This window comes from Diospyros lotus, chromosome 11 (genome assembly GCF_014633365.1).
Source record: "Diospyros lotus cultivar Yz01 chromosome 11, ASM1463336v1, whole genome shotgun sequence".
Lineage (NCBI taxonomy): Eukaryota > Viridiplantae > Streptophyta > Magnoliopsida > Ericales > Ebenaceae > Diospyros > Diospyros lotus.
This window is the reverse complement of record NC_068348.1, coordinates 31,239,413-31,252,476: the sequence shown is the minus strand read 5'-3', so window position 1 is coordinate 31,252,476 and position 13,064 is coordinate 31,239,413. Positions and strand designations below refer to the sequence as shown.

Below are 13,064 nucleotides of genomic sequence, written 5' to 3'. Positions count from 1 at the left end.
CAATTTAATTATTGTATTTTGACATTTTTTTTGTGTGATAATTCGAATTTTTTGTTATTTCTATTACACTCATACACTTGCATTTTTTAATAAATTTAACCACTTTACTTTGATGTATACAAAGTAATGATGCATCTCAATTTACTTTTTTTTTACATGTCAAATAATTAAACTAAATTGACTCAAAAATATAAATACAGAGGTGTAATTGAAGTAACGAAAAATTTAAGTTACTAAAGGAAAAAATGTCAAAATATAAAGGTTAAATTGAGTAAAAAATACAAATACAAAGGTACAATTAAAATAATAAAAAGTCTGGATGGCCACATGAAAAAAAGTGAAGGTATTGGGGCAAAAATATAAGATTGGCCAATTCTAATTCTCTAATTCTTTTTATTTATGATTGTCTTTTTTAAATAAAAAGTAAAGATAAAAACAAAACTAATATTAGTATCATATCTAAGTGTCTCTTTTCAAGTTTTTTTTACTCTATTCCATCCACACTCTTCGTATAGGTCTCAATTAGTCTTTTTATCGAATACCCAATGATCTTATCGTACCTCTCATATTTTATTTCAAGACTAAGCTTACTCGTTACTTCAACTCTATAACCCAATTCATATGCGATGAATATGATTCTAGCTGTCATTTCCATCCAAGCTCAATGTAAAATTTAGAATATTATTCTCATATACCCATAAAGAAACCCTAAAAAAGAAAAAAAAAATTATAGGAGGAGGAGTGATGTTATAATATGGGTAGGATTGAGGAAGACAAGGTGAAAAGGTCAAGCAGGCATGTGCTTTGAGGGTAGAAGAGAGTGTTCCAGATATACAAATACACAGAAGAAGACAGAGGAGGAGCAAAACAGCATGCGACCTCATAAAACTACCCTAAACTTCTTTAAGAAATCTTGTCCCTCTCTTGGTTTACAGCTATCCTTTTGGACTCTTTGTAATTCTGATTGAAAAGTTTGTGTTTATATATATAATATTATATTATATGTGAAGAAGGTAGACGCGTAAAGTGGGACCCTAATCATCTAATAGATAGCATGTATATATATATATATATATATAATGATGATGATTTGTGTCTCTTCAAACTATGAAAAAAAACATAACCTAGTAGTCAGGTAGCCTTCATTATCTCTTTGTCTATCCTCAAGTCTCTTTCTCTTAAAAAGGAGCACAAATTCACAAAAGAATGGCCTCCAGGCAAATTGATAATACTGTGTTTTTCCATTAATTAATCATTTCGTTTTTGTGGCAGGACAGGAGAAGAGAGTGAGTCCGACTCCGGCCCCTTCCTTGACCTATTAGCTCGGGATCGGTGGAACTAATTCTACACTAATCCTTTCTGTTAGGCTCAAATGTCATTCCTAGGACTAGTAATACTGTGTTTTTCCCTTTGTTAACCAATCTATTTTTATGCAAAAAGAGTAAGTTCAACCCCTCACTTGACCTACTAAATTGGGTTTAACGGAAATAATGTTCTCCCGTTGGGCTTCGGCATCATTAGTGGGTACCGGGAATATTCTCCACCGAAGTTGCATGAAAACAGAAATGAAAAACGGGTAAGATACGAAACAAAAACGAGCAAATGACATTTTTTAAAGAAGTGAAAAACAGATGTGCGTAAATAAAAAAATTATATAAGAGTATTTTTGTAAATATAATTTTTAATATAGAAAAATAAAAAAAAATATTTAATCAATCTAAAAATAAATATAAATTCTATAATACATTTAAACAAATTTCGAAAACAAATTCTAAAAAAAATTAAAAATTTTGAGTTAGACCTTTTAGTGGATAGAAACACATTTCCGAAATTTCCCTAATATAATGAAACGGCCTCAAAACGTTTTCAAAATTACAAAAACAATCCAAAGATGTTTTTTGGCATTTAGAAAATGAAAACGTTTTGAAAATGTCAAAACAACGCTCCCGAAATATTTCAGTGCATCATTATAGCTCTTCACCCTTCAATTGAAAATAACTTCATAACAAGTGACCGACTAACCCTTAAAAACAAAAAGAAATTGTTCGAGGTATATCTTGACATTTTCTTGCACTTCAATAATATTCTCATGCCACTTTTGTCATCATCAAAAGGTTACCCAATCAAAAAACAACCTCTTTTTATAAGATAAAAATAAGATTACATGTAAAAACAAAAAGTAATATTACATGCTTAATACTTTCATATACAACTGTATATATGGATGGAAACAACATTAAACATGTATACATATATGTGCAGACAGAAACAAAACATATGTAGTATGATGACACTACATAAGTTATAAATCAATATTCATTGAACAAAGAAGAAAGGTTAGAAAATATATTGGGAATAATTAAGAACATGGGATATCTCTATATGTGGCCAACATCTGATGGGTCACATTCCATTCTTCTCCAAGCCACACTCCTTCCAGATGCATTCACACATTAACAACTCTGTCTAATAGCGACAGATCATACATATAATTACTCAATTAGTGTGCATTTTAGCAGACTTCATAATAAGAACTTCAACACGTATGAAGGAAAAATATTGTACTAATGTCCCAAGGTCGGCCACATTTTGTGGGTGCTGTCTCTGTTGATTATTATATTTTTGGCCTTTGTATTTTAAGGTGAAATTGTTTATATTTTTTGGGTATTAGGGCAAAAGTTGACATGTGGCATGGTGAACTCACTAGACAAGCAATCAATCAAACATAACATGATAGAATATGTCGCTAAGTTATGTGAGGCTAAATAGTTTTTGTAATTAGGGTTCCTTATAACTTAGCTAAATAATTTTTGTAGTTAGGGTTCTTATAAGTAGGGGTGGACAAGAAATTTACTAAGCAACTCATCATGTTAGTTGACCATCTTGGCATGGCATGAGAAAGCACAATATTTCACAATAAATTAGGAATTTCTTTTATTAACACCTCAACGAAAATAAGTACTTAGGAGGTCGCAATTATAAAAAGGCCAACCTTCTTGAAAAACTAAGTTACATTTTTCTTCTTTTTGGAGAGAACACCTAAAAATATAAAAATATTAAACTACTCTTGGGAGCAATAAAACATCGATACGTGTCCCCTTTATCTAAGAGATAAGTCAACAAGATTCAACTCTCAAATTTCAATTCTAAAGAATCTAATACCTATTTAAAAGATCGGTTGTTATCTCGATATGACTCAATGAATTCTTCATCAATTCAAAATAGATGAGCTTAGGAATCTCAAAAATAACTCGAGTATCTTGGCTCACCCCGCCTATATATAATAAGAGATAGGATCCTGACAAGTAAAGCAACCAACACATAGTGTTCACAAGACTGCATACTTGTTGCTCACAACTTCTACCAATTCGAGAGTCGAAGACTAAATTGAAGCAATCAGTCTCGCCCTCTATTAACTACAAGTACACACGTTAATTAAAACAGTCTTCTGTGAGTAATCCATCCATCATCTTCTTTTTCTTTTTTTGGTTCTCATTTCACTATTTGCCACGAAAGGGACGCAATCCCAAACTAGATAAACTGATCAATGTATAATCACTAGATACATCGCCATCAACCCTCCAGTCAAAATTCTAAGCTTCACTTGCACTCAATGAGAATCAAAGATTTTCTATTGGTTTCCTTCACTTTCTCGCCTTGTCATTTTGGAATACAACTAGCTAGAAAATAACCCCAAACACGCGCACAGGAGAGAATATTCATATATATGTATATATATATATATATTATGCTGACAGTGTATTCAAACGCGGTTTCGTTCAGAAGCAAGAAATTTAGAAGAGGTGACAGTGATAGAAAATGTTAGTCCCTAAAGTCTCCCCGCAGTCCATGGGATTTGCCCTTATTGGTCCTCTAAAGATCTTTGAGAGATAGTGAGAGATCCCAATGAGCTCGCTGGAGGAAGGAAACTTGTGACCGTTGTCATTCTGCACGCGCATTAACCCTAATTCCCGCCATAGCTACAAGAACAAATAAAACCCGACAAGAGCCCCCTCTTGAAACAACATATGTTTAGAAACTTTACACATACAAACCTCGTATAGATTAATATTGTTGATCCACAATTAGTTGAACAAAAATGGGCAATTAGGTATCCTCGCTTCCTAATTTAATTTAAGTTGTTGGGCATATTTTCAAGATCATAAACCCGTGTTTGTATGATAGTATGCTGATTTTGTGGGTCACAAAAGAATTGTTTGAATTAATTAGGATAAGTAGGACTTAAAAGTTTGATTAAAGTTTTTATCGTTGTTGTTGTTGTCGTCATCGTCGTCGTTGTTGTACAGGAAGTCGGGAAAGGACACGTCATCAGCAATTTGGAGAAAGCTTTCCAAATTGAACCCATAACTTAGTTTTGGGCCATTAGGGTAACTGTTTCAGGTGAATGCCAGACGATAACTTGCAGCCACAGGTATAAGAAGACATGAAGCTTTTCGACCGTTAACTTCTTGTCACCGAACAGTCTTCTAAGCTGATACCAAATCCCTAAATCACTGGGAGGCAGGAGAAACATTAAGTCAAAAGATCTGACAACAAACATATGACATAAGAGACATGAAGATTGACTTGTTTTAACCGTTGAGCGTGGTAGCTAAATCCCATTGAATCACTGTTTTGTCTTGTCCTGGAGGCCGCAAGCTCAATTTTCCAGAACAATTTCATTCTATTATTTGAGTTATAAAATGATCGAAATTGTTATATTGTCCGCGTTTGCATGTCAGACAACATCGAAGGAGAGGCGTGGACTCCACCCCTAGCACGCTCGCATTTGCATGCTCGCGTCAGATTTGCGGCCATAGATTGTGCTATCATAGAACCGTGGTAAAAAATTCTGTTAGTATAACATATGAGTGTAGCAAGAGCTAGTTTATTGAAATTAGTTCCATGAAACAAATCTCATTGAGGGTGTAAGAGATTAGGTCTACTCCTACACATACATGCCCTTTGATCTTTTTACCAATAAAAGATGCTATTAATATGACATATGAGTGTAGTGAGAGCTAATTTCAATTAGCCTCGATGAAATAAAACTCAATGAAGGTGTAAGAGATTAGATCTACCCCTACATACACACGCCCCTTTGATCCTTTTTACTAGTAAAAGATCTTGTTAGTATGACAGAAATATAGCGAGAGCTAATTTATCGAAATTAGTCCTAATGAAATGAATCTCATTAAAAGTGTAAGAGATTAGATATACTCTACACTCACATGCCCTTTGATCTTTTTACTTACTCTTTTCAATTTGAGTTTTGGACTATTCATGGACAATAATAATTGAAGTGTTAGAATTCATTTAATAGATCAAATTTATTAGATTAAATTTTTGTAATCGACTCCACCTAACAAGACAATGGAACCCGAAACAAAACATTGTTGCTTGTTGGGTTTCTCTGCTGCTAGAAGTCCTTGGAGTCCTCTCTTTTCCTTGCTTTTTTGAAATTGTCTCACCCTCCAAGTCAATGTATTTGGGCCCAACCTGTTAAGGGCCAGGTTCCCTAGCAAGCATGCCTAGGGATTGTCCAGCCCTTGAGCTAAAAGCACAAAGCAAGTGATATCTGTTGTAATTTTCTTTCTTTCTCCTTTTGCTTTTCTCAGACAAGACATTTAACTGTGTTCCAATTAATTCCTAGTGTCGAGCTCTATTGTCGATATTTGAATAGAAGATTCTGTTTTTATTCTTGTAAAGTAAAAAATCTCGTAAATTGTAATATTAAATTATAAAGATGAAAATTGAGAGTTTGGGTGGGCCCAAACTTTATAATATTTTAAATAATAAATTAATTAATTAGTAAATAATTAAAAAAATTGTAAAGTTAAAATACTTAAAAATCATAGTAAATTTATTGTTCAGTAAATGGTATAGCGTTGTGATGGACATGAATTGGGCTTCTGCAAGCCCATTTTGGAATTTGGGCTAAAGTTGGAATAATGGTCATGTGATGGATTGTGAATTGGGCCTCTGCAAGCCCATTTTTGGCATTTGGGCTAAAGTTGGAATAATGGTCATGTGATGGATTGTGAATTGGGCTTCTGCAAGCCCATTTTGACATTTGGGCTAAAGTTGGAATAATAGGCCAGCAAGCCCACTCTAATTATGGACCTTCTCACACTGTTTGGATCTGGAATTTGTTGGGAAAGGGCAAAGCAATGAATTAAATCACCATTGCAAATTAAGCATTTTTCTAACTTTAGTTTTTATTGTAGTTTTCATCTCTTTTGGGGAAAAGTTTTTTTGTTTTTATTTTTGAAAATTACCTTTATTTTACAAATTTAAATATCTTCTTTCAACATTAAAATCGATAAATCTTTTAACGCAAATTCTAAATTAAGATAAAAAGATAAAATTCATACATCTAATTCCATTTAATAGATATCAAAGTAACTATTCTCACACCCATTTAAAGTTGAAATAAGTTTGAAAATTTTATATTTGAAGGGCATAAACATAACACATATTTTAAACATTTATTGAATAAGTTTATAAATAGATAAATAAATAACTCATTATCCCTAGTTAAAAAAAGAACACTTAATGATTATAGTTTAAAGCTCCAGGCAAGCTCGAACTTAGATACTAACTCACTGACTCGAGTTTGAGATCAGCAAAACTCGACTTGACTTAATTTAATTGCAACTCTATTTATATTGTGACTTGAATTGAAGGCAATAAGTTTTGGGTGAGTTGGAATGGAAAAATAAAATGTTTACTTAAAAAATTGGGCTTGAGAAAAGTAACTCATTTGAGAGTCAATGGGCTTGCTTTGGGCTTAGCCCAGATTTGTCCCATGCCGGGTCACTGACCAATCATATTCTACAGTCATAATAGCTAGCAAACAAGCAGGTAACTTGATCAGCAAATAGCTATACCATAAATATATCGCCTTTCGGCTTCGAGGGTTTCTCTGGTTAGAGTTTCTGGTTCTGCTCTCGCAGCCGAAGCTCCGAACGCGAAAATGGTAAATCTCTCACTCTCTCTCTCTCTCTCTCTGTGTCAGAGATTTGTGTGATGTTTGTTTCTCCGTGAAACCTGATGAGTTTGTTTGCGTAACGATGAATCAGCCGTCGCACAAGACGTTCAGGGTGAAGAAGAAGCTGGGGAAGAAGATGAGGCAGAACAGGCCAATCCCTCACTGGATCCGCATGCGGACTGATAACACAATCAGGTCTCTCTCTTTCTCTCTCTCTCTCTCTCTCTGTCTCATGTATATATATATATATATATATGTTTGCCTGTGCGTGTTGTATGTGTTTCAGATACAATGCTAAGCGGAGGCACTGGCGCCGAACTAAGCTAGGGTTTTGACTCGGTGGCGGGAATCTTAATATTCCTATTTGGCCTTTTTCGTTATTAAATTTCGAAGATTTTTAGTTTGTTCCAAATGAAATGACAGTGAGATGAGGTGGTGAAATGACAGTGAGATGAGGTGGTGCCTTGTACTCTGATCATATTTGTGACTTATGAGGAACTAGTTCATCACGAGAGTCCTTAATTGGAAATTTTGTTAGTGAGCTATTGGCATTTTGGTTAGTAACATGTTATATGTATCGAGAATATATACAAATTCGACGATCGAATTAGACTTTATCCGATATTCGATTCGGACTTATCTAATGATAAAGTCTGAACTTCTTTGCTCGGACTTCATCATATTCGGACTTTATCCAATGATGAAGTTCGGACTTCATCTTGGATGAACTTTGATCAGACTTAATCTACGAATTAAGCCCGATTGGTCTTAAATCATAAAGTCTAATTGGACTTAATCAGCGAATTAAGCCTAATCGGGCTTAATTCATAAAGCCTAGTCGAGTTTAATCAATAATTCATAAAGCATAATCAAGCTTCATCCAAAGGTGATAGTGACAGGCGATGAGATGGTGCAGCGACGATCGATATGAAGCGCTACAGCCAGGCAGCAACGGTGATCACGTGAGGCGTTGCAACGGGGCAATGACAGGATGCATCGACGGTCGATAAGGTGCGTCATGGGGCAACGATGAGGCGAGGCAAGGTGAGACGGAGCTTGTTGGAAGCAGTTTTAGCTGAGAAGAGAAGAGACAACCAAGGACAAGGACAAAGATGGCGAATTAGTCCTCTACCATTGCTTTCTAAGAATGGTTTTGAATTCTTTTCTTTTGGCTCCCTAATTGTTTGACTTTTGGCTTCCTAATTGGAAATTTTTTTTTGTTTTGATTATATTTTTATATTTTTATTTTTATATTTTTATTTTTAAATTAATTTAATTTCTATAATAACTAATCTCACTTTATTTTTTTTATATATATCAAAATAGAAGAGTTAATTTTATATATAAAAAATGCAGGTATATGTATATAATTTACCTAACAAAAAATTTGAATAGATACATAAAAAAATATTAAAAGATTTAAATTACTTCAAAAATACAAATTCAAAAATATAATTAAAATGGTAAAAAATTGTGTCCACATAAAAAAAAAAGTGAAATAGAAGCAAAAATATGGGTTTGAAAAAAAAAAAATAGAAAGTAAATGTTCTTGCCTAAACATGGATGATCCATATGATTGTTCATCCTCTTCAGTTCTGCTGCTGGCTGGGATATCTGTTGAACTACAATCACTAACAAAATCCAAAATTCATGGGAATACACATGGCAAAAGAAACAGTGATAAATTAAGCTGAACCACCATTGGCTAATACCCAAAGAGTGTCTCTAGTTTGTTGGTTTCTTCTAGCCATTAATGGCTAAACAAAGAAAAAGAAAGAAAGAAAGAAATTGTGCATATGATGTAATAATTTTGACATGCTTTGCCCACCTCCCTCCATTACTTGTGCTCTCTTTATCATTTGTATGCTCAAACCAAATAGGACTTTGGCAATCATCTCTGCCATTGAAGTGTCCCTCCTACGGGCATAGCCTTATACGCCCAACTCTGCCATTGAACAAACCCCACATCTCAATTGCTTCAATTTACAACTCCTAATGAGTATACCATCATCCACCTTCTATTTAGCCTCCCATTCGGAATTTACAGACAGTGGAGGCTCGAACCTGAGCAACGAAATCGACAGTCAAGAACTGTCTTGAAGCAGCACCCACCACCACTGCCGAACCACCACACCATCAGCGACTGGAAGGCGGCACTGTCCCCACAGGAGCCCCGGGTTTTGTTGTAATTCTCAGCGTTCCCCCGAGCTCAGTGGGAACGAGAGGGATGAGAGAATGCAACACATCAGTTATCAAGGGTCGATAACTGGGCTCTGGCTGAACACACAGCACAGCTACAGCAGCAACCTGCAGAGAAGCATGTTGCAGAACCAATTAGAGCATGGAAGTTTAACCCTTCTATGCATAACTAGTTGATGAGCTGAATAGGGGGCTTAGTGGGGTTCTTAGTCATAAAAAATAACAGTTTCCTTAAGAATCTGACCCCATTTTAGAACTTGGCCTCAACTATTACATCAATTCTTGTTGAATTAAACCCTAAACTCTAAACCCACCCACAATTTTTGGGTACCCATTAAATTTAGTGATTTTGAAGATAAAAAAGTTCACAAACTTGGTATAGATGCTTCAGATCCATAGTGTTTTGGATCGCTGGATCAACGATGTTGGGAAGCTTCGATCTGTCAGTGAGTTGAGGCATGGCCTGCATGGCAGAAATGTTACCAATGCAATAGCATAGAATTTCAAGATTTAAAGCCTCTCCTAAGATTCATATGCATATAAATCTGGGCAGGTAAAGGATAAAGAGCAGAGGCATACCCATGTGACTATAGACTGGCATTGAGCTGGTGCCAGTTTCTCCACAGGCTTCCTTCCCAGTAGAAGCTCCAAGAGGACCACTCCAAAAGCATAGACATCACTCTTATCGGTCAATTTTCCTGGAAAAGAAAAACCAAGAATACACGGCCATTACTCACTCACTCTTATCAGTCATTTTCGCTGGAAAAAGAAATGCAAGAATATATAGCAACTATCATTTTCAAGCTTTAGATGAGATCCAGAAGTGGTTGAATTTTGGGACAGATATCTTAAATCCAGATTATCAAGAAAATGAAATCAACTTCTACAGCCTTAATTATTGAGATAGAAGGGGGTTTTATATTCATATAAGGCCAACCATGTGTATTTACAAAAATAATTCGCAGTCAAGTCAAATGCCACAGTGACAGACAGTGCATGTGCAGCTAATGAGCTCAAGAGTCAAGACTGCTTCATATTGTACACCAATCAAGATCAAAATCAGGAATATTTTTACAACCATGGTCGACCCTCTTGATCATTAACAGCTCAGAGCAGGGGCGGAACTACATACAATTGAGGGCGTGCAATTGCGCCCCCCCCCCCCCCCCCCCCCCCCCTTCTTCTCAACTTCTAAAATTGCCTTTTAGCCCTTTAATCTTATGCATATAAATTATTATGCCCTCTAATACTTGTCCCCTGAAATAAAAAATATGGGGGACAATTAAGTAATACCCCCGACCCAAGGTCCTGACTCTGGCTAAGAGTAAGGGACAATAGAAGAGAAAAACAATCAAGTCTTTCATTTTATCGGCTGAACCATTACTTGCAGAAAAACTGGTAAAATCGATAAAAAAAAGATTATCTTGGCATACCATCCAAGAGATACTCTGGAGCTACGTAACCCAGTGTTCCTGAGAGCTTGACGCTCTTGTTGTGGCCACCATCAGTTACAGCTAGACCGAAATCGGAGAGCTGGGAGGAAACCAAACATAGAGGGAACAGAAGAGATGTTTAGAATCTTGAACTGAATGCAATATTGTTTTGGAACTGGTCACTCTGCAGTATTTTAGTCCAACTAGAACAAAATTGAGGGAAGGATCAGAGACTTGTCTAGTTTTATATGGTTTTCTACCTTGGCATTGAAGTTGGAATCTAGAAGAATATTAGATGATTTCAGATCTCTATGGATCACCGTTGGGTTGCAGTGCTCATGCAGATACTCTAATCCTCTGGTCAAACACTAGCAAATACATTAATAGGCCAACAATTATGATACAATCCAGTAATCAGCCCACTGGATCTGTCAACGCTCACCTCGCTGTGTCGAGAGCAATTTTCATCCGGTGGTGCCAAGATAGAGCTGATCCATGAGAAGGTCCTGCAGGGAATGAGATCGGGGGGGGGGGGGGGGGGGGGGGGGGGGGGAAGAAATAGAAACTTTAGTGGATTCATTTTCCTGTTTATGTTCTATGATCCAAAGAAGTGCAAGAAACCATTCTACCATGTAATTGAGACTCCAAGGATCCATTTTGCATCAGTTCATAAACAAGAAGTCTGGTTTCACCATGAATGCTGTAACCCAAGAGGGAGATTATGTTTGGGTGCTGAATTTTGCCCAGCAAATCCACTTCAGTCTGTAATTTCAAATAACAATTCGACAACAAAAGATCGAGCTTAAAATGCCTGGTCCAAAGGAAATGAACAGCCGAAGCCAAGTTACTAAGAGGGATGCTACCTCAAATTCTTTCATGGCATCCTGGCTTCCACCGTCTAGTCTCTTCACAGCTACATGGACATTGTCATCCAAACAGCCCTTGTAAACGCAGCCAAACCCGCCCTCACCCAATATATTGCTTTCTTGGAAGTTTTTTGTTGCGGTTTCTAATAGCTTGTAATCCATTAAAGATGCAGCTCTTTTGCTACAACTCATCCTGGAGGAATGGTTTTTACCCATGAAGGAAGCTAATGGAAGCCCTTTCAGAGAATCTTCACAACATAAGGACACAAAAGAGCAAAGCCAAACAAAGCAGAGAATCTCAGACAAAGAACATAATTTGGGCAAATCTCCTGATACCCATGATTTTTTTTTTAAAGTAACTAGAAAAGGGTGGTATTGTCAAAGATGTTACCTGAGCAATATTCATTTTTCTTGAGGAATTTGAGTGAGTTCTTTCTGTGGCAAATCCACAAACACAATAAGGGCAATATAATTGCTCCCAGTGCAGTGGAGGCAACAACCAGAGCTATGAGCAGTTTCTTATTTGGATTCATGTGGTTATTATGGCCTTCACTTCCCAGTTGAACCCCTGATCAGATTAACCAATTCATAGAAGAAAATTTTAGGTCAAATTTTCAGGGTGGGAGGAAAAGGGAAGAATCCAAACAATGAAACCAGAAGATGTGATTGAAAACAGTGATGTGCTCATGATGGCTTAAGATTATAATCCGACATGATAAAGAAAATAAGTCTTGCTGTTGCAATAAATGTTGTGGATGCGTTGGGTCTGGTCTGGCCCTTTGGAGTTTGAAATTTGAAAATTTTGAGCTAAGAATTCAAACTTGAAGCAAAATCTCAGAAATGATGAAGAATCTAGCAGAGCAAACACATCACACACGGGTAAATTGGAAAACAGGATTTATCCCAGAATAGTATCAGAGAGAGAGAGAGAGAATACCAGGAGAGAAGGCAGCCATTGATGCTAAGATTGGAGAAACTGGAGCAGATATGGGGGAAAGAGGAGGATGAGCTCTAGCATCAACCTCAGGTAAGCTGAAGATCCAAATGGGCCCATGCAGAAGAAGCAGAAACACAAGAAAAAGCTTCATTTTCTTCGAGCTCTCTCTTTCTCTCTCTCTCTACCATATGTGCCTCTCTGGTTCAGAAAAAGACATGAAACAGAGAAATCTGAGATGTGGCCTTATAGGGACACAAATATATTTGAATGCCTAGCTGCTAGAGGCATAGGCTTGGCAGCCAAACTCTGATATCCTCCTATACCTCTTTCCAAATTTTGAATTTGCTCTCTCTCTCTCTCTCTGATGTGTCTTTGTTTGTGCCAGAACCCAAAAAGGACATAAGAGGACAGGGCTGAAGTTCCTCATTCATGATAATTGCTGTGAGAGTTTGCAGGCTGCGTGGACTACACACAACAATCATGTGGCCACTCATTAAAAAGGGTTTCGTGACTGAGGTTCATCGTCCTACGAGCGCCAAATAATGGTTAAGTTAGTATTTTTGTTCGTGTAGTTTCACCCTCTCTTTTTTTTTTTTTTTTTGGTAATTATTTAAATTTTTTATTATTAAATTTAATTT

At 36.3% G+C, this 13,064-nt stretch overlaps 2 protein-coding genes across 2 annotated transcripts; one reads left to right on the top strand and one right to left on the bottom strand.

Moving 5' to 3' along the window:
- The first annotated feature begins 6,876 nt into the window (after positions 1 to 6,876).
- On the top strand, positions 6,877 to 7,536 carry LOC127813626 (60S ribosomal protein L39). Its single transcript, XM_052354677.1, has 3 exons — positions 6,877 to 6,979; positions 7,083 to 7,186; positions 7,278 to 7,536. The coding sequence occupies exons 1-3, from the start codon at positions 6,977 to 6,979 to the stop codon at positions 7,324 to 7,326; spliced, it is 156 nt and encodes a 51-aa protein (XP_052210637.1). The 5' UTR covers positions 6,877 to 6,976; the 3' UTR covers positions 7,327 to 7,536.
- Positions 7,537 to 8,654: 1,118 nt separating this feature from the next.
- LOC127813625 (probable receptor-like protein kinase At1g80640) lies at positions 8,655 to 12,814 on the bottom strand. Its single transcript, XM_052354675.1, has 10 exons — positions 12,427 to 12,814; positions 11,881 to 12,057; positions 11,487 to 11,737; positions 11,253 to 11,385; positions 11,066 to 11,129; positions 10,884 to 10,980; positions 10,624 to 10,723; positions 9,770 to 9,888; positions 9,564 to 9,653; positions 8,655 to 9,298 (listed from the first exon to the last, which is right to left on the bottom strand). The coding sequence occupies exons 1-10, from the start codon at positions 12,575 to 12,577 to the stop codon at positions 9,128 to 9,130; spliced, it is 1,353 nt and encodes a 450-aa protein (XP_052210635.1). The 5' UTR covers positions 12,578 to 12,814; the 3' UTR covers positions 8,655 to 9,127.
- Between the last annotated feature and the right edge of the window lie 250 nt (positions 12,815 to 13,064).